Genomic DNA, 25258 nt, shown 5'->3' on the forward strand with positions numbered 1-25258 from the left:
CGATTATATTTTTAGCCTAAAGTGCAACTTAACATCTTTTGTTAAATAAAGAGTAATTAAATTTTATTTATATTTTTTGGTAAAATCGTATTAAATTTTATTTATTATTTATTTATTTTTTTTTAAAAAAAAATGTAATTATAAAATATTTTCTGTAAATTTATACATTAATAATAAAAATTTTGGTAACCTTACGTCCCATCTCGCCCCACTTGACCACAAACCACCACCACCGCCTGCTTCTATCCTTCTATCTTCTGGTCTCGCTCTCTCTGGGACCAAAGTCGAACACCTGGACTCGGGAAGCATGTCTCTCCTCCCTACACCTCCTCATTCCACTCTCACCGTCACCTCCACCGTCCCCGCCTCCACCACCTCTCTCGCCGCCCCCCGCCCCGCCGTCATTCTTCCCGTTGACCTCTCTCTTCCTCCCTATCTGAGCATGATTACGTGCTGTCTTTTGTTGACTTGTTTCATGGACCGCAGGGACTGGGGAACAACACCGGGGACTACAAGGACCTTGTGTCGACGCTTAGGGAGGTGTACGGCGTGCCGTCGGTGGTCACCAAGGTCTCTCGCGTCGACTGGCTCCGCAACGCCGCCGGATTGCTCGACCCCAACTACTGGAGGGGCACCCTCCGCCCGCGGCCCGTCCTCGACTGGTACCGCGCCGTTGGGTCCGATCAATGCAACAGCCGACCGGTGGTCGAGAGCTCTTGGCTTGTTTCTTGCGGTCTCTTTGTCCACTTATTAGCTCTTCGTTGTCAGGTACCTTGAGAGAGTCGACGAGGCCGTGGCCGAGGCTAAGCAGCTCTTGGCAGATGGTAATCTCCTCAGGCGTTTGATTGAACTGAAACTGTTTGATAGATTTCCTGTGCCATTGTAGGACATTCCGACTTGTTCTTTCTTAGCAAGATCAAATCTTTCCGTCTTCGAGTGATCAGGAACTGATATGTGTGCTATACTTGAAATTTCTGGTGGAAAGATCCACATAATGTGTAGCTAGAAAGTTGGTTGTCCTAAAATCTTGGTAGATTTTGTTTCGATTCAGGCTAAATTGATCTCGTTTCCTTCGCGGTTTTCTTAGATTGGATGTTTGGTGGCTCGTGCCCTCACCGATTGGTTGTTGCTAAGAAGCCTTGCATTAGAATTCAAAGTTGAAAGTTAATGCCTTGCATTAGATTGTTGTGGAAGTCATCACGGAAAGTGTGCTGCAGTGTGAACTACTGCTGACAAGCTTCATCCAATGTAGCAATAGAGTTGCTTTCTCCAAGATAAATGAATGGTTGATTTACTCGCAATAGACTAAACTGCTCTGTTTTCCTTTACAAGTTGAGCATTGTTGTTAATAAGCTTGGTTTTGCACTTTTCACTTTCCATGTTTTGGTTTGGGACAATGAGATGTGAAACTTCGTTTTTAACTCTATGCAGATGGGAAGATATCGCTTATAGGTCATTCGGCAGGAGGATGGCTTGCGCGTTTGTACTTGGAAGAATTTGGGGCATCTAACATCTCCTTGCTTCTAACTCTTGGATCCCCTCACTCGTATGGTTTCTGTGGTTCCTTTACTACTTTCATCATTTTTTGATCACTGATATAAAACAATTTACCATATGATAGTATTGACATGTACATATTTTGCATCAATTAGCTTAGAATGACAACGTTGTGGAAATTGGTTTTCGCCCAAGCGATTCATCGAGCGAATGTAAAATTTGACTTTCAATTAAGCTCAGACTCACTGAAATTACTGTAATCACACCTGTAGTATATGAATCCAGGTACTCGAGGGATACAAATCTCATGATGAATTTCTAGGGCTTTTGTTTCTCTTTTTGGTGATTCCTCATCTACTTGATCAACCAATCGTCTGATATTTTCAGGGCACCACCGAAGGGTTTGCCTGGAGTCATCGATCAAACCAGAGGCCTGCTGGATTATGTTGACAAAAACTGTGCACCTGCTGTTTATACACCAGAACTAAAATACATATGTTTCGCCGGAAGGTACTTTTATCAGTGTTGCACAAATTCAACAATAAGATTTGGCATGCAATTATTAATTTGAATACTTGGTCTCCTGTTGCATATATTCTGCTGCACATATACACATTTGACAATAAGCAAGCTGAGCATTCTAGTGTGTCAGTCTTAGCAGTGTCATATGCACACTATGGCATTACATAATTTTAGATTTAAGCTGATAGCTGGTATTGATCAGATTCATATTTTGAAGATGTTTGCTTTATTGGATAAGGCATGAGTAATATGTGATACCACCAAAAAGAGTCCAACATATGGTATGTTATGTATTATGTCATATTACATTGGGCAACTCTCTTGAGAAGGATTTGAAACATGAAAGTTCTAACTTCCACTTGAATCTTTGTTCGATAATCAACTATACAGCGACAGATAATTGGATGGGAGAGAAACAAGTAACGATAGCAAGGCTGCATATTACACAGAGTCTAACCTGACTCGCTACTTTTCCAGGTATATCCGAGGAGCTCGACTGGTTGGCAATTCCAAGGACACTTCCAGTAATTTGAATCCAGTTGATGAGGAGCCAAATGATTCTGAGTTGATCAAAGATAATGGCAACAAGAAGTCACTCTCAGCTACCCCCAATTTACGCGCTCGCTTTATCGGTCAAGGTTATAAGCAGGTATAAGGATATTCATTTGAACGGCAGATATGTGATGTTGCATGCATATAAGTCAGAGGATCCATCATGGTTTGGAAGCTGTAATTTCTTTATGATATCGGGAATGACCAGTAGACTATGTTAGCTAGTAGCATCAATTACGGCAACCATTAACAGATTGCTGTCTTTGCTTACCATGTTCTGATTTCATGGTCAGTCAAGAAAACCAGACTCTTTCAATTAAGTTGATTACCTTTGTGGAAAAGAAGTTTAGATTCAGGTTTTCTTTTTTGTGAAAAAATGCTTCCACCAAGATAGTTTCAAACTAATGGCAGGCATCCTGTTTGCAGGTGTGTGGAGAAGCTGATGTTTGGGGAGATGGTGTTGTTCCTGAAGTGTCTGCGCATTTAGAAGGTGCACTAAATATCAGCTTGGATGGTGTGTATCACTCTCCGGTGGGATCTGATGACACAACGAGGCCTTGGTATGGTTCTCCATCTGTGCTTGAGAAATGGGCACATCACCTTTTGACTTAATTACTTGATTGGAGAAAGAATAGGAAGAAACTGTTCTTCCTAGCAATATTTGTTACATGAAGATTTTTCTCCATTGCAATATTCAGTTACGTATCAGAGAGCTTTCACTATCTTCAAAAGTTGAAGGACCATTTACAAATATATCTCCTCTCCTTAGAAATTCCAAGGCTTGTGTAGTGCCACTCAATTAGAATCAACTTTTGATCATGGGATTCTAATATTTAGATGATGATGTCTCGACTTAGGTGTGATGCATCACAGTTCGGTTCAAGTTCGATTGGAATCAAAGAACTGACCAAAAACCAGGTCAATAGTTCGATCCAAAATACACGGTTCGGTTTCAAATCAAATCGAACCGTAACCGATATCGATTCTTACATGGTTTAAGCTTAGATATCATACAAGTTTAGGAAACTAAAATAATTAACTTACACAAATCCCTCAGTGGTACCATTTGCATTTCAAATGGCATCAAATTCTAGCATCTGGCAGAAGACTGACATGACCCTGTGAAATCAAGTCTGCAAACATGTCTATCTCGATGTAATTTGGAAAGACAAAAGTCTAAAGCTAAAATGGTATCAAGCTTCGATGATCCAAAAACATATCAATATCCGAGAAAAGATGAACCAAAGGATGATAACCACATTACGGAAAAGCCAAATCGTTCATGGAGATGGCGGAGAGTTCAAAATAAAAAACACTGCCAATGATATCCTGATTACTCGTTATGTGATACCAAAACAACGAGCAAAACACAAACATGAAAACACCAATATGACTCCGTTGATTTCAGTTAGGCTTGAGGAAATGAGGAGCAATCAGCTTCGATATTTCCAACATTCCAACTTTGTCTCTTCCATCAAATATACTCTTCAGCTTAAAGTCACACTGAATCTCCCTCTTGTTTGATGGGTTCTGCATTTGAATTACAAATGTAATCAGCAAAGAACAAATTTCAAGAACCAGACTGCTGGCTATACACATGCAAAATCTATTAACATCGTATATATGTTTAATCAACAGCAATCGCACAACCGCGTTGCACATCTCTTAGGTATATCACATGAATACTATGGAAAGATCTCATATCAAAAGGTCTTTAGCCTTTTGTGTAATCTGTGCATCAAGAAGAGCATGATTGGAATGTCAGCTCAGAGAACACTTCAATTGACTTATCAAAAAAAAAAAAACATTTCAATTAGCCACAGGCTTTCCTTTAAAGAATCACCTTACCCAATCAACAAACTAGTAGAATAATTTAGTACCAATAATTATAATTCTGTTGTATATGAGAGATAATGCAGCTTTTGCTAGTGGAGAAGAAAAAAATAGACAAACTAATATTGCAAATACTCTTTTCTAAGGAGTAATCCCTCCAAATTGGCTTAAATGCAACAAAATGAGCATAAACATTTCCTAATTTCAGGTAATGTAATGAATTGTTACTTCTTGTGAAGATCTTCTATAGGGATCTAAATACATCATTTTTCCATCATAGAGAGAAGGAAGCTCAGTGATATATTCTTATGTTTTGGACAACAGGGAAAGCTGATGGCAATTTTTAGAGAAACCCCAGTCACATCATCCAGATATTAAAGTCTCTATCTGATGCAGATCAGTGTCAACTGCTTTTGAGAGAATGTTCAATAAGATCCACACACTATCATCATTTCTCTTATTTCTTCCCTAGCAGGAGGAAAAGAACTATCGGATGCCAATTTCAGGATTGTCTTAAAATTTGAATATGTGATACTTAATAGAAGCAGGACTCCTTAGCAGAAACAAAAAGATCACCACCTGTTTGTTTTCCTATCCAGATTTTAGACAGCAGATGAGAAGGTATAATAGTTACTACCGCAACCAAGAACAGGAAAATAGCAGGGTATCGAACTAAGTGAATACTAATTCGAGAGAGAACCAAATATATCTTGCACTAACCATAAACCCTAAACCCCTAAACCCTAAATCACAGAAGAATCGGGACTTAGGTAATTCAAAGCACGAAGGGATTACGACCTGAAGCTGGTTGAGCTTGATGTGATCCCATATCTTTTTGATGGCCCCGGTACGCGAGATCTCTGAGGCACCGACGAACTTTTCCATGGCCCGGGAGACGGGGAGCGGCTTGAGGATGCCGGCGGTCGCTTTGCCGGCCGCCTTCGGGGCGGGGGCCTCGACCTTTGCCCCCGCCTTCGCCGCCGCCATGAGGGCCCTGCAGCCACCCAAAACCCTAGCCATGGTTCTCACTCACCCTTCACTCGAGTTCCAAACGACGCGAATAATACAGCAAGGCCAAGGGTTTCTTCTATATCCACCCTTCGTACAGCGAGGCGCCGATTTCACGGAACGACTTGAGATACGGAACCACAAACGGCGGTGGAGCACGACAGGTTCGAGTCACGAATTGCGCTGCACATAGCAGACGCACCGTTCCGACGCCGCGCGTTTTGCCTCCGCATGTATGCCGCGTCAGTCCATCGCGAGCGAAGTCGTACGTCAGGGAGCTTTCATCTACAGACTAATAATAATAATGATCAGCTTAAAATATTTGATGTTTCAAGGACAATAATACTGAGCGAAATAGTATTTTATACGATCCATTATCATCCTTACACTTAGGATGCCATTAATATACTGATGCTGATAAAAGGTGTGACATAACATGATACACATATTATTATTGTATCTGTATATTTTGATCATTTAGCTATTGCTTTCCCTATAGTTTTTCAATTAGAGATCGACTTTGTTTTTACTTGGCCTGTGATCAGGATCAGCTTATGCTGGGTCACTTGGGCTGGCTACAAGAAGATGGAATCAGCTACAGGGATCTCCTGTGGAGTCCATCAATCTGCACCTGACGCATCGGATGCCAAGGAACAGTTGGGTATTGCCTCATGGACAATGATAGGTTGTTCTTTATCGGACTGTGTTATTTTTCGACAGAAAGCTCAGGTAAATGCACGATTATTCCTTCATAGAGAGTTGTACCATACAAGAAAAAAGTGGAAGGTCCAGTGGTTATTATTGATGCACCAAAACATTAATTGTGTGTGTGTGATGTGAACCGCTGAATTGTTATTAGTATATTGAAGCATGCTTGCTGAAAACTAGAAAGAGATGAAGAAGCATCTGAAACTAACCCACAAACAATCCAACTTGCATATTTGAGGAACCTTGGCAACAAAATGATGATCAGCATCACATTAAAAGGTGTTATCATCAAGAATCACAATTGTATTTAATATTAAATTCTTATCAAAGCATATAAGACTTGAAAAAGATTCATAAAGTAAGGAGAATGAAAACCACTTGATACAGGATGTATGTCTAAAAAGTAGGTTGAACCCACAGCTTGTGGATCAAAATCTAACATTTGGTTCTCCATATTCTTCTAACTTTGCAGAACATGTAAAAAAAAACACTCGAGTCCCATCGAATTTTGACTGATAAACCAATGCTAGGCTAAATATGTGGAATCCATACAAACAATGTGGTAAGGTATCCATAGATGAAGCATCACATAAGTGGCAGAAGAATCATGGAACTACATGGGAAGTGCATAAGATGCTTGCATTTCTGAATGTGATGAATACAACCTATTTCGCTCGCACAGAGAAGCAGGTTAAGCTCTTCTTCTTCCTCGACAAATACTCACTAAAAAGAAACAAAAAATCTTACATACTCTGTTAGACACAGTGCAATCGGACCTAGTTATGCTTCATGAATAATATCTTCTATAGTATTCATGTGAAGCTTCTCTTAGCTCTACATCAAAATAGAAACCAATAATATGAAGTACTAGACAAAACTCTATAGGAACAGAAGTTCAAATTGTAGGCAGAGCACACCCGACATATAATGCCTAACAGATCACAGATCCAATTAACTCATACAACCTCATCTCCTTTGGTAGTAATCCTCAAGCAGATTCTATCCCCCACTCATCTATAAAGACCATTACTAAAAAGGATCATGATTCTCACCTTTTCAAAATGAATATGTAAGAGAAAATTTCATGTAATACTTGCAAAATAAATCCAATAAAAGATTGCAACTTCCATGTAACTATTAATCATGCAGTAAGTTCATTATTCACAATTGCAAACGATACATGACATTGGCATGCCACTACACAACATGGCACATGTGTATCAGTACTTGGTTTGGCATGTAAGGCCGTAATTTCTGGTTTGAAGTTCCAACTCATAAGCATAAGGGGTTTCCGCCCTGAAAGGGCAGTCGAGGTACTTGATGCCTTCAGCAAGCGTAGTATGAGGTAAAGCCAGTCTCTTCACTGCCATCTGTTGAATTTCATGAAAGCAAGAGCATGCGAGACGAGCTTACAAAAAGATATGGGGCTTATTAGCAGTCAAAGCTCTTTACCATGTTTACTTCCACTAAAACCAAAAATCAGAGTTTAAAGCCAAACTCCATTAATCATCGCACTTCCTTTTATTTTTCTGGATCTTGGATTTCTAAGCTAACACAGAAGAACTTTAGCAGAACAAGATTCCAGAAACAATCATAACATCCCAAATACCACTGCTATAATATTACCTCATGCAACAACTGATGTACTCACAGAATCATTTCGAGAAACAGAGCCTTCCATTAGAAATCCTTCTGGTACCCTTTTAGACAGTTTGCACCACAAACATAACATAGCTTCATCCTTACTCTTCCCAGTGTAATTTAGCTAACCAACAAAAATTGCTATCTCAGATACTTGGACATGACTATCTTATCAGGCATCAATCACGCAGATGTGATCTATAAACATAAAAACACAAGGCCTACAAAATAATTTCAGATTGTAACCAAAGTTTCCACACAGACAAGAACCAGTTTCAATGATAACATAGATTAAAAAAAATTTGCAACTTTTCCATGGAAAATCTGCAAAAGAACAGAAAACAAGGCAATAGAGGCATAAAAGTGGCTTCAGAAGAGTGATATATATAGGAATAACACAGGCATTATTAGTTTAAGCATCCCACTGATCACAACTTATTCACATGTCCTAACCTCTCTTCACCACACAAACATTATATTCGACTGCCATATCAAACATAGGAACACATGACGACCGATCCCTTTAAGTGCACACGGATAAGAACAGTCCGGAAGAGTCGATGATCTAGCGGATGATGATAGGTGTCATACTAATGGTAACTAGCAGCGGCAAAGCAAGGGCAAATAGAGGAACAAATTAGAAGCAGTATACCGACGATGGCAGGAAATTTGGGGGGGTGCTATTTCTTGTAGCTGCCGCGGACACCGGGGCGGGGCTTGGAGGTTTCGGGGACACAGGTGGCGTGGAGATTGACGAGCTTGGACTCGTCGAAGGGGATCTTGGGGTGGCGGGAGTCATGATGGATCTGCATGGACTTGACGTCGGGGGCGGTGATCTTGCACAGGGGACACTCGAGCTTCGCGTGGCCGCCCTTGTCCTGACCCGACCGATCCGACTGCCCCGCCTTGCCCCCGCCCCGGTTCGTCGTCGCCGCGTCGATCTTCCCGGCGATCTCTTTCGCCGTGTGCTTCTTCGGCTTCGCCTTCCCCGTCATGATGGTCGATCGGTCAGTCGCCGGCTCGCCGCTCCTCCTTCGCCCTGCGCTACTTACGATCGACCCAAGCAACGAGCCCCCAACCCTAACCCTAATCCTTATCTCGGACGAATGATGCCACCGCCGTCGGTTTCGATCAATCTGGTGCGAGAAAGACAGACCAAGGCAGACAAGGTATATATATATATATATATACACACACATACATATATGGAGAGAAGAGAGAGAGCAAAGAAAAGGAAGATGAGACGAAACGTACGATTGATATGACGACCTAAGCTACGACTCAACGCCTCGCGCGAATCGGGGAGCGCTTTGCCAGCACCGTCCGTCGTTCGACAAGCGGTGACTCGAGTCGCGAATAAGAAGAGATGCCCCTCGTGGTGTGTCCGGTGAGGGCATCAAATGGATCGTCTCCAAGTGCTTGGTTTTGGTTGGTGTACTTTAAAGCGCGAGAAACGGGTGGGGGGAGGGGGCGAGACAATAGATGTCGGTTTTATGCTCACCAACTGTTTGTGTTTTTTCCTGTGTAGTTTATACATGCAGATGGCTGAAGCAGCAGCTTAAGCCATGGGAATATATTAATCGGATTTCTAATGACTATTATAATCGGATCAAATATTTTGCACACATTCAAAATATTAAAATGCTCGATATGCTCTTATTGTACAATGTATCTTCATCTTGGATAAAAATATTATTGGAGCATATCCATATATACGATGCATTCATAGCATAATATTATCCTTTATGCTTGATGCATTCATCTCGAATGAATCACCCTCTAGTCACTATAGCAACAACAGTCAAATTCTTATGGCAAATATTATGTTACGACAGATAATTATCTAAAATAAATAAATAAAAGAGAGGCAAATGATGTGATAATTATCCATAGCAAATCCGAAGTGACACATGGAGGCTTGTAAATAATAATGTATTAATTAGATATTTCAATACTCTTAGAAAACAATGATTATAAAAAGAAAATATCTCCAACTATTTTTCATATATAAAATTGTCAAACTTTCTTCGTCTATTTTTAGCTTGCAAACTAATTTGAACGTTAGAAGGATCCTACAAATTATGCCCCTACACGAGTTTTGCATGACACATCTAAACAAGGATCTAATGATCAGACGCATTTTGAACTCGAAAGATCTCATCTAACCAAGTCATTCATCAAGTCGAGATTCTCGATCGAATTACAAATCATACTTCATCCCAAACCAAATTCGAGGTGTAAGAAGAATAAGTTGCTTGCTTGAGTGTGTTGTTGTGAGAGTTGTGCTTTGGGCTTGAGCTGCAACATTTTGCCAAATGAAGGGAAGCTACTAACTTGGGCTTCTCTGGATGTTTCTATTCAGATCACCTTGCAATTGCCAACCATGGATCACCTCAATCCAACATTCCTCACTGGCACAAATAAGTTGTAGAGTAATAGTGTATTGAATGTGGGAGGCTCTCGCCAATATAATCGATCTACATAGTATATAATTTTACCTTTAAATATTGAGAGATACTTTGGTGACTCCAACTTAGTATTAAACATACCAAATGATTCAAGTAGGGGTTACTTGTGGATATTGCAAAAAGACACATCATGATGTGGAGTTGAGGAGATTATAATATGAAAATAGATATTATGGAATAATCTTATGTGATATTTTATATTAATTTTTATGACTTAAATGATGGACACACAAAAAAACACACACAAAGATCATAGAAAAAAGTTCTTTGTTAAGAAATATCTTAGAACTAGGATATTTTACACATTTAATGTGTATCTTTTTTTTTTAATATGAAATTCCATAATTCTTTCTCATTATATTCAAAAACACATCAAAATTGATTAAGAAATGAAAAGATAAATTAAATAAATAAATAAACACATGGGTACAAGAAGATATAAATTTCCAATCATAAAAATGATTATAAAAAAATAATTGATCATAAAATTTAGTTAATTAATAATATAATCCAATAATAACTTCGAAAGATACAGAACCGGTAAAGTTGAGGGTTGATAGAAGTTTTAAAATTTATAAACTTTGGGAAAGAAGGTATGATAAAAATCAATATAATTTTCATTCAAAATTTGAATGATTGTTTAGAAAAGATTTTAAGTTTGAGAATTTTTGATAAAGCTCTCAATTTTGAAAATTCTTGTAGAGCACCTTTAGTTAAAAAAAATATTTTATCCCTACCTCCATCAAACTTACTTTGTCCTCTCTCAGACTCATTGTCACTTCATCCCATTAGTCCTACATTGGAAGTAGGCAATGTGTATGATTAGCTTATATAGGCATGATGAATATGCTATATTAACTCCTACTTAAGCATTTTGGTCCGTGGTTGCAGGATCAAAATGGAGTTATTGGTCAGTTGGCTCATCAGACTCGAGTCATGACATTTGGTATCAGAGCTGACCTAGCATTTGGGCAGGGCTCGAGTAGGAAAGGGCTACCCGTGGATGGAGTCAAAGAACTCATAAAAATTATTCTATAAGATTTTTTTAAAATCGAATCATGTAAGAAATAATTACTTTTTTGAGAATTTACTCTCAAAATTTCTATAAATTTTTTTAACGTCATCAAATTTATATGACTCAAGGATACATGAAATTTATGCATATATTCCAAGGTTTATGCATCCTTTTATTATGATCTTATTCAATAGAACATTTTTATTATCCTCATACACCTCTTTTCATAATATCTCTTCAGATATACATGAGAGACAAGAAAACTAAATTGAAGTTTATTTTCCAATGCTACAGTTATAACAGAACAAACAATATGTTTGATCTTATCATGTCATTGACTTTTGAAGATAAAATAGTTGCTCTTTGGCCAATTGTAGTTTGGATTTTTGGAAACCTGAATGCTCTTAATTTTCCTCTCTTGCTTAAGTTTTTGGCCAGTTGTATATATGACATGGTTAATTAATTCATATTTTAATATGTGATCACTTTGGCAAGCTTGACAAGGGATAAGTTCTGTGTATTTGTGAAGGTAATTGTTAGATGTGCAACATTTAAGAATTTTGCATCTAATCACAAAATTATATCCTCTCTGACAAACTTCACAAGGAATTAGTTTTTTTTGGAGGTAAATGTGACATGTGACACATTTATGGATTTCTTATAAATGTGATATAAGTTTTGTACATTTTGAAGGTAAATTCTCTCAGCAAACTTGGCATATGTTTTGTATATTTGTAAATGTGACATGTGCAGCATTTATGCAATTTGCATTTGATCACAAGCCTACATCCTCTCTGACAAACTTGGCAAGGAATATGCTATGGAGGTAAATGTGACATGTGATACATTTATGAATTTCTCATAAATGTGCATATGTTAAGGTAAATGTAAGTTGTGCAGCATTCATGAATTTTGCATCTAAGCAAAAACTACATCCCATTTGACAAACTTGAGAAGGAATAAATTTTGGAGGTGAATGTTACATGTGCAACATTTATGAATTTCTCATAAATATGTGAGATAGGTTTTGTACATTTGTGAAGGTAAATGTGGGATGTGCAACATTATTGAATTTTGCATTTATCATATTTGACAAACTTGAATAAGTTTTGAAAGTAAATGTGACATGTGAAACATTTATGAATTTCTCATAAATGTGAGATAATTTTTGTACAGTTGTGAAGATAAATGTGAGATGTGTAACATTAATGAATTTTGCATGTAATCATAAAATCAGATCTTCTCTGACAAACTTGACAAGGGAGAAGTTTAGAGGTAAATGTGACATGTGAAACATTTATGAATTTCTCATAAATGTGAGATAAGTTTTGTACATTTGTGAAGGTAAATGTGAGATGTGCAACAATATTATTGAATTTTGCATCTACTCACAAAATTACATCCTCTCTGACAAACTTGACAAGCAATAATTTTTGGAGGTAAATGTGACATGTGAAGCAATTATGAATTTCTCATTAATGTGTGATAATTTTGGTACATTTTTTTAGGTAAATATGAGATATGCAACATCTATGAAGTTGGATCTAATCACAAAATTGCATGCCTTTTGTATTCATGGAGGTAAATGTGACATGTGCAACATCTATGAATGTCACATTCAATAAAAAAATTACATTCTCCTTAGCAATATTTATGAGCTTTGCATCTACTCATATACTTGCATGATATAAATGTGGTACATTTGTGAAGGTAAATGTAACATGTGCAACATTTATGAACTTTGCACCTAATAATCAAAGTGCAGGAAAAGAATTGGAAGCACACCTTAAAGAGAATTTAAATCTATAGATGCATGCATTTTTGTAATACTTAAACACATACCTTCTGCCCCAGTACCATAATTTTTTATCAATGTTATTTTATATAAAAATTTAAATCTAGATACAAGATAAGGTCTGATTTATATTCATAATATGCTCTAATCGAGACCAAAACAAATACACCATAATCTCTAAAACTATACAACTGAATAGACTCTCATATTTATTTATTTAACTTGAGCTATTCTTTGAGCAATATTATTCTTAAAATTTAAAAATTATAAATAAATTAAAGACTATTTTCTTGCGATAGTGTGTCTGAATAATTGAACCGAGAGATTGATGATCGATATAGAAAGGATTGGAAGATAATAGTCAAGAGATCTTTAGCGGACAACAAAATAGACAAAGATACCAACACTATTACATAAAAAAACAAAAAACTTTTTAGCTACTTGTCCTTGTTCAATTTATTTATTATCAAGGTTAATAGGTCATACTCCAACCCATTAGCTTATAATGTCCACTAATTTATGATATTTTATTTTTTTTGTATAAAAAGTAAAAAAATTTAAGTCTAGGATCTTGTGATATAATATTAAAGTCACTATTAACTAAGCCAGCTGATATCAATCAAAACTAATAGTTCCAAAGCTCAATAGAATTTTATAAGATGATTATTAATCAATGCCATGAGAATCCAATAGAATGGCCAATTCTTTAAGTCAAATTGTTTTGTATTTTAGACTATGATACTCCAATTTCTGATCACTCTAATCTCATAAAATAGTCAAATCTATTTTTGTATGTTGAATAATGTCAACTATTGATAGAAATGTATAATAATATATTTTTGCTCTTAGTTTCTCTATTAAGATTCCTGCTTTATCAGTGATTACACAGTAATTTATGCCCTCTAAGTCATAATTCAGAAATAAAAGTCTTTTATTTATGCAAAGAATAATTATATTAATATGCTTAAAATAATAAATAATAATACAATAAGAGAGCCATAGTTCTTCAACTATTTAGGTTGGCTACATATAATTTTTTGTGACCATTGAGCTAAAATATTAAATAATATATTTAAACCTTAATTTTGAATAAGATATTTGAAAATCAACATCTTTTTCTACATCCATAAAATTACTATTGCAATGGTAAGGGTGGGGAAAAAAAAAAAAAGGTATCAAACTCAGATGCTTACCTTCCTACTTCAAACTCATCTTGAACTCAGATGCACATTTCAAGATAATGGATTGAACACCCACATCTTTTATCCTATCAAATTCAACTATTTAGGTACTAAAGTTTGAGTTCCACTCAAGATCCTTTAGGAGAAGGAGAAAGGGAAAGAAATATGGACAACAAAGTAGTCTCTCTTCCACCAAGTTTCATGAGGAAAAATGCTTCTCAAAGTTTCATGAATTATAATTGGCAGTGTTGTTCATCATCTTGTTGGACTATGAATTTGATACTATAGCTTTGTTCCATCATGATTTAAGTTCAAAACAAGGCCCTTGGAATGATCACAAGTGCTCATCTTGTGCACCTCCTCCAGAGGGAAAAGGGAGGTCATGAATCCCTAACATCATCTTGTGTGTAATTAATTATAGGTCATGAATCCCTAATGTCATCTTGTGTGTAATTAATTATGCATCTGCAATGCTATCCAGCTCAAAACCATGTCCTAATAAAAAATCTCTTACTTGGATTTCAGATGGTTGCAGTAGCTTGCTTGAGCTGGTTGCCAGTTCTGATCTCACCAACAAAGATGAAGCCAAGGCTCTGACTCTGGCAACAGTAGATGAGAAGGAAGTTCCAGTCCTGACAGCATTCATGAACAATTCAGATGGAAGCCTGCAAAGTTCAACTTGTCAGTCAACCCTGAGCTGAATCCAGCTAAAGATGGCCACTGTGAACTTAGTCTTCTTCCCCATAGCCTTTACCACCATCATCTATCTCTAAATCTGTTCTTCATCCATATATAATCCTATGTTCAGGAATGTTGCATGTGGAGCAACCCATAATTGGAGAAGCCATCCTGATGTGACTTCCTCCAATGAGCTTTTGCCCCTGTTGGTGTCAGAATGCGTGTGGTTGGCTGCTTCGGCTGGAGGGGATCTAACACAAATCCAACCAAAAGTTCTCTGTTCCTTATTTTACTATGGTGTGATTGGACCCATCGAACCCAAAACTATTCCTCTCCTTTCCACCATCTGTGCATCTTCTCTTGCTTCTTGTCTTGTCTGTAAGCTGATCCAGTGTGGTGAGAACAGTAAAAATTTCTTGGGTAACAGAGGCTGATGATTGAACGGATTGAGGTTATCTGAGAGATAGCAATGGCTCACTTGTCATTGAATAGATAGCAACAGCCCACTTGTTGTGACCATGAAATGGGTGATGAGGAGGTGAGGGTGTCGAGGGGGGAGGGATCTTCTTGAGCCTGCCCAACTCTGGCTGTCACTGTCTCTGCTGCCATGGTCTGCTCCCTCATGGATTGAAGTCTCTCCCCAAGTCCTCTTCTTTCCTCTCTGACTTTGGAGATTGGCCTTCTTGGTTTGCAGACAACAACGCAGGAATCGAAGACAACTTTCCCTCCTTTCAGGGTTCCATCTCTTAGGTACTTTCCCATCTGAAATCTTGAGTCTTGGTTCCTTTTGGGGCAACACTGCGTGAAATATCTGATCTTTTGTCCTTTTCCTGGGGATTGGATTCTTTATCTTGATCTCTGTTGACCAATAGCGCATGCGATCGAGCTGCTCGCGTGATGGATTGGAATGCGAACGCGTCCTTGCTGTGGGATTGGGACAACCACGCGCCATTTGGTGGGAATTACAAGTTGTCTGCCGCCGCCGCCGCCGGCGGTGGCGCTTCCTCTGGCTCTGAATTGGGGAATGGTTCCTCGTCCAAGAGCACCATCTCTGCTTCCTTCGATTCCTCGCCGAAGGCAGGAAAGCGACCTGGGTGGGACGCTGACCCGAAGAATCACGGCAAGAACAGAACTTTACTGGAAGCTGGTTCTTCCCCAGCGGTAGCGCAGACGCATGGATTGGAGGAGTCACAAATAGGGTTGAAGCTTGGTAAGAGAACCTACTTCGAGGATGTCTCAGCTGAGAGTACCGCGAAGAACCCCTTGCCCTCTTTGAATTCTGCAGCGGCACCTTCTGCTCTGGTCAAGAAGGCGAGAGTGTCTTATCAGAGTGCACATAGTACCTGCTGCCAAGTTGAAGGTTGCAATATCGATCTTAATGGAGCCAAGGAGTATCACCGGAAGCACAGGGTCTGTGAAACCCATTCCAAATCCCCCAAGGTCATCGTCGCCGGTCAGGAGCGCCGGTTTTGTCAGCAGTGTAGCAGGTTACTAGATGTTAAACGATCTAGTGTTCTTTGCTAAAGAACAAGTTCATTTTGACTTGTCACCCTTGCTAATATCACTTGCAGTCATTGCCTGTCTTGCATAATTTGTTTTGTTCGTGTTTAAGGTTCCATGATTTGTCGGAGTTTGATCAGAAAAAGAGAAGTTGTCGAAGGCGTTTATCTGATCATAATGCTCGACGTCGCAAGCCACGACCAAACATAATCTCCTTCAATTCGACGACCTTTTCTCCATCGGTTTACAGTATGAAAGAATTCTTACTTCACCATTATTTCCTCTTTGAATTATTGTTATTGCTTGGAATAGGTACGATTCATGTATGTTGCTTAGGGACATTGTTTCTCACATAAAATGGAATTCTTGAGGTGCCTTTTTTCTCTAAATAAAAACACTATATTAAGATTTTAAATGCCTTGTTGGCTCATTACATAGAATGTGAGCAAAAACTGAAGCAACATTATCCTTCCAAAATCCATCTGATTTTTGCAGTGCAACCCTGCTTGGCTATTCAATTAGCTGCTTGATTACATTCTCTATAACTATGGTTCTGCAGTTCTTGATATCTAGTACCATAGTCTACTCTATGTCATCCAGTGAGGTGTCCCATCTCCAATTAACATGTCTTTGATGTTACTTAAGACCATCTCAGGTAGAATGTAAGTAACCTTCCTCCAGAGCTATAATCTTGCACCATCATTATTCTAAAGGCAGCAGGTCAAGCATTCTGATACCACATATAACATATAAACATTTGCATTTGAGATGATATAAGATCTCCAGTCATTCTATATCGAGGACCTTTCTTTTTGAGAATTTTAGATTAATGGCAATCCAAAAACCTAGACTATTGACAACCCGATCTTGTCCCTCATTTTTTCTCTATTTAAGTTGATCTAATGGTGTTATCATAACCATCGAAAACAGCCAGTCGTACTTCCTCAATATTAGCTCTTCTAAAGGACTAAGCATAATTCCATGATGACTAATTTAGACAGTGATCAAAATGGAAGCGCTATTTGCTACTAAATGGCACTCTAAATAAAAGATTCAGCAGATTAGCTCCAACAATGCCACTGTACCTGTGATGACTTGAAAGCCAGATAGTATTACTTTTAGCAATGATAAACCGTTGCTTTATCTTGTGAACACTCCATTCTGCAATTGCCCTTATAACAAGTTTCAGATACTGTGTTTATGCAATTATGTGAAATGCAATTTCTGTAATATTGTGTTTCTTGTTCCTGACCAGTACCTGGCTTTTGCAGATGATAAATATCAGATGAACATGCTATGGAATAAATCTCCTTTTGGTCACATGAAACCAGTGGCAACCACCACAAGTGAAGCTTCTAAAAAATTCAAGCTTGCACAAATGAGAGGATCATGGGTGAAATCAAGCAAAGAAAGCAGCATGTATGGGCAGCTGCATATGCCAGACACTCAGCTACCAAATGGCTTTACTGCACTTTATCATGATGTAGACAAGCCCTTGCCACTCAAAGGCACTGCCGCCGAAGTACTCAATCAAGGTAATTAATGTCTTGGTGCAAGTAACTCGCTCTATGCTGCTTTTGCCCAGTAGCAAACGGAAAGTTATCTAATATATTGAGTTGTTTTCCTTAAAATTAAAATTCAAGTCCTCTAGATGTGGTTGTCAGATAAACCTGTATGATAAACACGTTTATAAATATAGAAGCAGCATTTACATATTAGTCTCGAGTTTTTTTCCTTTTCCTCAGAATATCTAGATGTTTCTCACTAGTGTCTTAGGAAGACTGAAGTCTGACATACATTTGCAGCAATTCAAGGCACCATACAGTATAATCCTTTTGCTTCTGACTTCAACAATGAAGTTGTCATGATATAGCATGCCTTTTATCAAGCTAAAGATCTTCAACTTTGAACATATTATGATTTAGTCAGTTTGAAGATATATGTTTAAAGCAAGTAAACACTAATAAGATGCTTAGTGTTTCGAGCAGTGCAAACTCATGGTCTTAGTGGGAGGTGTTACCTAACTTAACTGTAAAGATGCTTAGTGATTCTAGCAGGCCTGTTTTCTGTTGATAAACAACCATTAAGACCTTTACAAGCAAGCCAATTTCTTGATCAAGTAGTCAACTTTGGCAATTTAATTTGTTGAAAGTATTAAATTCTAGACCGTTTTTACTGCAACTAATTTGAGAACTCTGTACTAAAAGAAAACCATAGCAATTTGCATTTCTTACTCTTCTTGACAACAATCTTCTTTTCTTTTCTCAGGATATTTTACGTTTTGCCCTTGAATCAGGACTTCTCTTTTCCTTTCTCATGATTACTTAAACATTGAAAAAATAAATATTTCATGTGAAATGTATCCTTTGACCATAAGAAATAACTCTTGTTTTCTCATTTGTCTTGAAACGACCAAGTAGATAAGTGATAAATACTTCTTCCTTTCACAACCTACGATTGGCTTTCTTGAAAAATTAAACAATTAAAAAGCAAATGTTCTGTTCCTATATTTCAATTTTTTTATAAATTTTGTTAGATAAATAAGCCATGGAGTGGAGCCAAGCCAAAAGAATTACCGATTACAATCGACTAATATCCTTCTACCCTTTTTGTTAGCAATATTACTTCTTATTGATTCATCATTCGTAGGTGTCAAAATTTTCCCTAATAATACTTATTTCACCTGTGAGATTCTGGCCAGGGGAGATCAATTAATACTTTCATTTTTTCCATGTAACTTGCTGATCTGCTCACTGCTAAGATTAAAGAATTTTTTTTTCTTTGTCTAATATATTCCTCTTCTCTTTGCAGGTTCAGAGGCATCTGGAGGAGCTTCGAACTTGGACAGAGCACCAGATCTTCGGCGTGCTCTCTCTCTTCTGTCAACCAGTTCTTGGGGTTCTCCCGACCCAGGAGGCCACGGACAAACTCCTTTCATTATCATGGATGCTAAGCATGCCAGTTCGGCACAGCCCACTATACCTGTCGCGAATCCCTCAAATCACTGGATCTACGGAGAGCCTGTATCTCAACAAGCTCAACCACTCCTGTTTAGCATGCACAGAAATGGCAACCAGACCCAGGAGTTTCAGCTGCAAAAAGCCCCTTATAGGGATACTTTCTTTGACCCCACTCAGATTTACTGACGTCGAGAAGTCAATCGACCAACTGCAGATTTAAGATCAATGGTTGGTTTTCTATCTCGACGTGCTGTTGCCAGGATACTTTGGATGCCAGTCTTGCATTAGATTTTTAGCTCCAGCTGCTGCTCCATTGTGAAGAACAGCATTATGGGTTGACCTCAATTGTTGATCATGCACAACAGGCAGTAGTGGATGTAAGAAGATGGTCTGTTTTATGTTAATTAGTCTATGACTCCTATGCCTTTCCCAGACAATGGATTTGGGAGACTTTGCAAGGTTTAGGAGGGTGTGCTGTGTAGTTTCTTTCACTTTTGGTATGCTCTGGTACTGATCTGTAGCAAGACTTCCTTTAGATATATCTTTGCACCAGTGTTGGTGATTCTGGTGCCTGCCTAACTCATGTATGTGACCTTAATTACATCAGATCTCCTATCAGTTAGCTCAAGTTAGATCCATTATTTGTCCTATAATAGAGAGTGGTGGTTGGCATGAAGAGTAGTGTAAAAGGAAATTTTACTTCAGATATGACTGGAAATTAGATTTGAGGTTGTTGAAATGAGACCATTGAGTCCCAAGTAACTCTGTATGTTTCTAGTTCTAGATAGATTGCAACACAACTTTGATATAGGGAGCTTGGAATTATCCACAACCCCAATGATTGAGACACACAATCTACCTTTTGATATCAAATTTTATGAATTTATTCTAAAATAAATCTCATGAATTTATCTCTTCTATATCAAACATGCGATGGGACCATATGATGCATATATTATATTTGACCAAATCCAATTTGATGGTTGGACCATTTGGTCTTGACTTGAGGATGAGCTCGAGATCATCTCATTTTTCCAGTTGAAGAAGGCCATGAGCAAGCTGAACCAGCTTCCCATCATACTCTATTTCTGGGAAATGGTCGCAGCAACCTATGCCATTCAATGGCAACACCCCACCAACTCCACCCTATTCCTTGGCCTCTCCTGTATCCACGCCTGACCTCACACGAGAGAGAGAGAGAGAGAGAGAGATCATGAAGACCAACAAAGGAGGTCAAGGGAGAAGAAGAAGAGAGGGAAGGATAACCTTAGCAGCTCCCCTATCTGCTGTGCCTCTCAGGAAGAGAGGTAGTCAAGAGAGAGGCACCAGCAAGGAGAGGAGAGAAGACAGCCTGGGCTGTTGATCGTACGCCTTGGTGGTAGGTAACTAATCTCTTCTTCCTCCCCATATGGAGTGGAACGGCAGTCATTAATGGCGAGCATGCATGCAGAGAGCAATGTCGCAGAGGGAGCAGCAGCCGGCGGATGGACCGGCGTCGTCGCCGCTGGTCGCGGTCGCCATCGACAGGGACAAGAACAGCCAGGGCGCGTTCAGGTGGGCTCTGGACAACGTCGTTACCAGAGGCCAAACCCTCACCCTCGTCCATGTCAACACCAAGCCCTCAAGTATGCTCTCCTTTGCATGGAGGATTCACGTAGGCATGGTGTTTACAGCCCGCTGGAGATCGATCCTTGTCGTAACATATACTCTTCCTTCTCTTTTGGATGCTATGCAGCGGGGTCCGAAGACGCCGCCAACATCATCAAGGAATTGTTTGTTCCCTTCCGATGTTTCTGCACACGCAAGAATGTGAGTCACTCGATTTCTCAGATCTCTATTGCCATGAACGTAACCGAGGGCATTTACGCAAACAGGTGCAGTGCAACGATGTCATACTCGAAGACACCGACGTTGCCAAGGCTATCGTAGAGTTTGTGTTGAGATCTGCAGTCGGGAAGCTTGTGATTGGCGCATCACCGAAAGGAGGATTCGTCAGGTACGATACGATCGCTTGGACTGGAAATATTCTGTGCCGCGATGCTTTATTTTGCCATGTCTCCTTCAGATCGTTCAGAAGCACAGACACCAGCAGCAGTATCTCCAAGGGCGTGCCTGATTTCTGCACTGTCTTCATCATCTCCAAGGGGAAGGTGTCTTCCATGAGGAACGCTGCCCGGCCACCGCCGACCGGTGCTCTTATCCGGGCGCAGATCCAAAGCCAACCAACTGCTCGACCCGATCCACTGGACTACAACAACAGGAATAATGTCATGAGAGGTCTGTGTGTTGATATCTGTCTCTCTCTTTGACTCCTCCCTCTGATGACGAGGAATGAAATCTTTCAGTGCCAAATGAGGCCGCATTTGCTGCACGGACTCTGTACAAAGACAACGAATCGATCAAGTAAGAACTCCATGAACCATGAAGAAGTAGCTCATGTTAATCCTCCGGTGCTGAAGGCTGGATCTTGTGCCTCAAACAGGTCGCCCTTTACCAGGGGAACGCGTGCCACGAAATCGTATGGGGAGATGATGATGGACAGCGATATCTCATTTGTGAGCAATGGCAGGCCAAGCTTCGACCGCGGCTACCCACCGAGACTGTCGAACATGTCCGACGCCTTGGATCGTAGTTTCGAGTCACCTCGCAATTCTGTGGGTGGGTACTCGTCCTCGAACGGCCTCTCTTCCCTGTCCTATGAGAGCTCATCATCTCCCGCTATGGTAAGTCCGAAGCGAACAAAAGAAGCACTTACCTGATTGGATTCTGATTTGTAGTCAGTCTGCACTTAACTGAGTTGCAGGACGAAGTGGAAGCAGAGATCAGGAGGCTAAGGTTAGAACTGAAGCAGACCATGGACATGTACAGCACAGCCTGCAAAGAAGCACTTACGGCAAAACAAAAGGTGATCGATCTTGTCATCGCTTCCCCCCCAAAACTGAACTCGGTTTCAGAGGATGCCTCCTCTGGTGCAGGCAATGGAGCTGCAGCGCTGGAAGACGGAGGAAGGGAAGAGACTGGAGGAAGCTCGGCTGTCGGAAGAAGCCGCTCTGGCCTTGGCGGAGAGGGAGAAAGCGAAGCGAATGGCCGCCATCGAGACGGCTGAAGCGTCGAAAAGGATTGCAGAGTTGGAAGCGCAGAAGCGGATCAGTGCAGAGTTGCAGGCAGTGAAAGAGGCCGAGGAGAAGATAAAGGCTTTCGATGCGATGTCGCACACAAATCTCAGGTACCGGAGGTACACCATCGAGGAGATCGAAGTAGCCACCGAGAACTTCGCGGAGAACAGGAAGATTGGAGAGGGTGGGTATGGTCCTGTCTACAGAGGCACTCTGGATCACACGCCTGTCGCCATTAAGGTACTGCGTCCCGATGCCGCTCAAGGAAGGTCACAGTTTCAGCAAGAGGTATCGAACGCAGACATCAATCTTCGAAGTGTTGGTTCGATCCATCAGTTTCTGATGCAGTGACCTGTTGGGACTTCCACAGGTCGAGATACTGTGCTGCATTCGGCATCCAAACATGGTGCTGTTGTTGGGTGCTTGCCCGGAGTATGGCTGCCTCGTGTACGAGTACATGGCAAACGGGAGCTTGGAAGACCGTTTGTTCAGGCGGGGGAACACGCCGCCGATTCCCTGGCAGCACAGGTTTCGGATCGCCGCAGAGATCGGCACCGGCCTCCTCTTTCTGCACCAGACGAAGCCGGAGCCGCTCGTCCACCGGGACCTCAAGCCCGCGAACATCCTCCTCGACAGGAACTACGTGAGCAAGATCAGCGACGTCGGCCTCGCCCGCCTGGTGCCGCCGTCGGTGGCGGACAACGTCACCCAGTACCGCATGACGGCCACTGCCGGCACGTTCTGCTACATCGACCCGGAGTACCAGCAGACGGGCATGCTCGGCATCAAGTCCGACGTCTACTCTATGGGGATCCTGCTGCTGCAGCTGGTGACCGGGAAGCCGCCCATGGGGCTGACGCACTACGTGGAGCGTGCGATCGAGAAGGGGACGTTCGAGGAGATGTTAGATGGCTCGGTGCCGGACTGGCCCGTCGAGGATGCTCTAAGCTTGGCGAAGCTAGCGGTCAAGTGCGCGGAGCTCAGGCGGAAGGATCGCCCGGATCTTGCGACGGGCATATTGCCGGAGCTCAACAGGCTGAGAAATCTCGCGGAGGAGAACATGCAGTACTCTGTGCTGCTGGGGTACAGCCCTCTCACCTCACCCATGCAAAGCCAAGTCTCCACACAAGTACGTCGTTCTCTCACCATTCTGCAGCTCTTCTCTCATACCACCATGATCAAAGGCTCTTCTCTTGCACAGTCAAGTTTGGCAGAAATTGTCAGGCTTCATTGGTAGACGATAAACTCTGATACTAAATGGCACACACGTAGAACAAATGCTCTCTTAAATCCTTCGAATTCCTGGAATACATAAAAGCTGAATGCCATGATCTGCAACTCGAATTAGCAACTTCATGCAAGATATCATTCCATCAGAACTTCATATTGGCATTCTTTCTTTCTTTCTCTCTGTTTGTTCAGGACTTCATGAGTGCACCTTCAGCTCTGCAATCCGGATATGAAAGCTCAAGAAGTCGGTATAGTGGATCATCTGTGCCTGGAAGAACATGATTGGTGAGCAATATATGGTATAAATTGAGGGTAAAATCCTGGTTTTTTGTGTTAGTGGAAACAGAACAAAACTATACATGAGGAGGCATTTCAACTCTCACTGCTTTCATCTCTCCTTCTTGGAACCAGGCAAGGGAATGAATCACCTGTTACTGCAGTCGGATGTAGAAACAGCTAGTTGATGATGAAGTACTGCTTCTGCCTCATCTCTTGGTCAAGGAAGATTTGTTTGTACTACTACTACACATTGTATGTATCATTCCCTCTCCTTCTACTTCCTTTTTTCTTTTTTTTTTTATCTCTTCCTTTTCCCCCCCTTTTTTTGGAATCTTATCTACAATTTCAACTTGCAAAGTACAAAAACAATTACAAAGTATATTTTTTTTCCCGCATCTATACAATCTCCAGATAGCAATAGTTTGTCATATGTTTGACATCTTTATGTCAACTATGATGAAACCCACTTTGATATGCAAAATACAGGTTTCAGAAAACAAAAGCAACTTAGGAACTTTGCATACAGCAGTGACATGAGCAAGTTTGATCAGCCCAGTGATGAGGAAAGCCATTTCTTACATGATAATGTACCTGAGTCATTGCATCTGCATACCTACCTTTCTCATCCCATGGATCATAAGTTCATGTATATTTCATTCTTCCTTCTAAATTATGTAAGCTCCATAGTTTCATGCTAATATAAAAATATTCTCCATTCTTTTAGCTGGCAACTCAAAAAGTGAAAAATGAATTTTATGACAAGAATTGACAACAAATTAAGTCCACTTTGATAAGAGAATCTATTTCATCCTAAGTATCTGTGTTTACATATTTCTAAAACCTCCAAGGTTTTTGGCTTGTCTTTACATGTGATAATCACATATAAGAAGTAAAAAATCACATTCAAAGTTGCTATATATTTAGAATTATATAAATTACTAATCTTCCATTTTGAAATGAGAACTCACTTGAGTTTTTAGGTGCTGCAGCTTCACAGTTTCATGCACCCACATTCCCTCTTATCCCCCATGAGTCCATGTAACATGATGAATTCCTTGATTCATGTGTGAGACAAATTGTACAATAACCTATAGATTAGTCCAACATATTATTCATGTTGATGAATCAGGATACATATATTCATGTTGGCCCATAATCTAAATAAATTAATCCTTTTTCAATTTATAATGGTGTCCAACCATCATATATAAATTATTTTTGTGCATGTGCAGAGTAGTAGTATAATTAATTCATAAACAGGCAAAAATGTTTATG

At 40.0% G+C, this 25258-nt stretch overlaps 5 protein-coding genes across 7 annotated transcripts; 3 read left to right on the forward strand and 2 right to left on the reverse strand.

The window, feature by feature from the left end:
* Positions 1-218: 218 nt before the first annotated feature.
* Positions 219-3279, forward strand: LOC135609586 (uncharacterized). Its single transcript, XM_065102992.1, has 7 exons — positions 219-412; positions 487-662; positions 769-824; positions 1432-1546; positions 1885-2007; positions 2497-2668; positions 2998-3279. The coding sequence occupies exons 1-7, from the start codon at positions 308-310 to the stop codon at positions 3181-3183; spliced, it is 933 nt and encodes a 310-aa protein (XP_064959064.1). The 5' UTR covers positions 219-307; the 3' UTR covers positions 3184-3279.
* Positions 3280-3748: 469 nt separating this feature from the next.
* Positions 3749-5471, reverse strand: LOC135609587 (protein TRI1-like). Its single transcript, XM_065102993.1, has 2 exons — positions 5203-5471; positions 3749-4101 (listed from the first exon to the last, which is right to left on the reverse strand). The coding sequence occupies exons 1-2, from the start codon at positions 5422-5424 to the stop codon at positions 3976-3978; spliced, it is 348 nt and encodes a 115-aa protein (XP_064959065.1). The 5' UTR covers positions 5425-5471; the 3' UTR covers positions 3749-3975.
* A 2654-nt stretch (positions 5472-8125) lies between these two features.
* On the reverse strand, positions 8126-9146 carry LOC135609588 (protein METHYLENE BLUE SENSITIVITY 1-like). Its single transcript, XM_065102994.1, has 2 exons — positions 9016-9146; positions 8126-8897 (listed from the first exon to the last, which is right to left on the reverse strand). Exon 2 carries the CDS (start codon positions 8754-8756, stop codon positions 8442-8444), a length of 315 nt encoding a protein of 104 aa, XP_064959066.1. The 5' UTR covers positions 8757-8897; positions 9016-9146; the 3' UTR covers positions 8126-8441.
* Positions 9147-15295: 6149 nt separating this feature from the next.
* Positions 15296-19941, forward strand: LOC103980709 (squamosa promoter-binding-like protein 12). Its single transcript, XM_009397178.3, has 6 exons — positions 15296-15508; positions 15593-15648; positions 15771-16385; positions 16511-16647; positions 17670-17933; positions 19210-19941. The coding sequence occupies exons 1-6, from the start codon at positions 15506-15508 to the stop codon at positions 19542-19544; spliced, it is 1410 nt and encodes a 469-aa protein (XP_009395453.2). The 5' UTR covers positions 15296-15505; the 3' UTR covers positions 19545-19941.
* A 504-nt stretch (positions 19942-20445) lies between these two features.
* Positions 20446-24662, forward strand: LOC135609589 (U-box domain-containing protein 52-like). 3 transcript variants are annotated; one of them, XM_065102996.1, is made up of 12 exons: positions 20447-20736; positions 20809-20983; positions 21094-21167; positions 21233-21354; positions 21424-21635; positions 21704-21761; positions 21841-22081; positions 22162-22263; positions 22334-22762; positions 22845-23603; positions 23897-23989; positions 24116-24661. In XM_065102996.1, the coding sequence occupies exons 2-11, from the start codon at positions 20815-20817 to the stop codon at positions 23984-23986; spliced, it is 2256 nt and encodes a 751-aa protein (XP_064959068.1). In that variant the 5' UTR covers positions 20447-20736; positions 20809-20814; the 3' UTR covers positions 23987-23989; positions 24116-24661. The 3 variants fall into 3 exon arrangements, with proteins under 3 accessions (XP_064959069.1, XP_064959068.1, XP_064959067.1); XM_065102997.1 differs by having other exon boundaries at positions 20446-20740; positions 23897-24662; XM_065102995.1 differs by having other exon boundaries at positions 23897-24661.
* The last annotated feature ends 596 nt before the right edge of the window (positions 24663-25258 follow it).

Source organism: Musa acuminata, chromosome BXJ2-4 (assembly GCF_036884655.1).
Source record: "Musa acuminata AAA Group cultivar baxijiao chromosome BXJ2-4, Cavendish_Baxijiao_AAA, whole genome shotgun sequence".
NCBI lineage: Eukaryota > Viridiplantae > Streptophyta > Magnoliopsida > Zingiberales > Musaceae > Musa > Musa acuminata.

What these genes read in the sequence shown, in the direction of transcription:
- LOC135609586 (XM_065102992.1), top strand. Translation starts at nt 308, where the DNA reads ATGTCTCTCCTCCCTACACCTCCTCATTCCACTCTCACCGTCACCTCC. An exon ending in GCCCCGCCGTCATTCTTCCC is followed by an intron (nt 413 to 486) that starts GTTGACCTCTCT and finishes CATGGACCGCAG; the next exon opens with GGACTGGGGAACAACACCGG. An exon ending in TCGGTCAAGGTTATAAGCAG is followed by an intron (nt 2,669 to 2,997) that starts GTATAAGGATAT and finishes TCCTGTTTGCAG; the next exon opens with GTGTGTGGAGAAGCTGATGT.
- LOC135609588 (XM_065102994.1), bottom strand. Translation starts at nt 8,756, where the DNA reads ATGACGGGGAAGGCGAAGCCGAAGAAGCACACGGCGAAAGAGATCGCC.
- LOC135609587 (XM_065102993.1), bottom strand. Translation starts at nt 5,424, where the DNA reads ATGGCTAGGGTTTTGGGTGGCTGCAGGGCCCTCATGGCGGCGGCGAAG. An exon ending in TCAAGCTCAACCAGCTTCAG is followed by an intron (nt 4,102 to 5,202) that starts GTCGTAATCCCT and finishes ATTCAAATGCAG; the next exon opens with AACCCATCAAACAAGAGGGA.
- LOC103980709 (XM_009397178.3), top strand. An exon ending in CTTTTCTCCATCGGTTTACA is followed by an intron (nt 16,648 to 17,669) that starts GTATGAAAGAAT and finishes TGGCTTTTGCAG; the next exon opens with ATGATAAATATCAGATGAAC. An exon ending in CGCCGAAGTACTCAATCAAG is followed by an intron (nt 17,934 to 19,209) that starts GTAATTAATGTC and finishes TTCTCTTTGCAG; the next exon opens with GTTCAGAGGCATCTGGAGGA.
- LOC135609589 (XM_065102997.1), top strand. Translation starts at nt 20,815, where the DNA reads ATGTCGCAGAGGGAGCAGCAGCCGGCGGATGGACCGGCGTCGTCGCCG. An exon ending in GCTCATCATCTCCCGCTATG is followed by an intron (nt 22,082 to 22,161) that starts GTAAGTCCGAAG and finishes ACTGAGTTGCAG; the next exon opens with GACGAAGTGGAAGCAGAGAT. An exon ending in AAAGCCAAGTCTCCACACAA is followed by an intron (nt 23,604 to 23,896) that starts GTACGTCGTTCT and finishes CTGTTTGTTCAG; the next exon opens with GACTTCATGAGTGCACCTTC.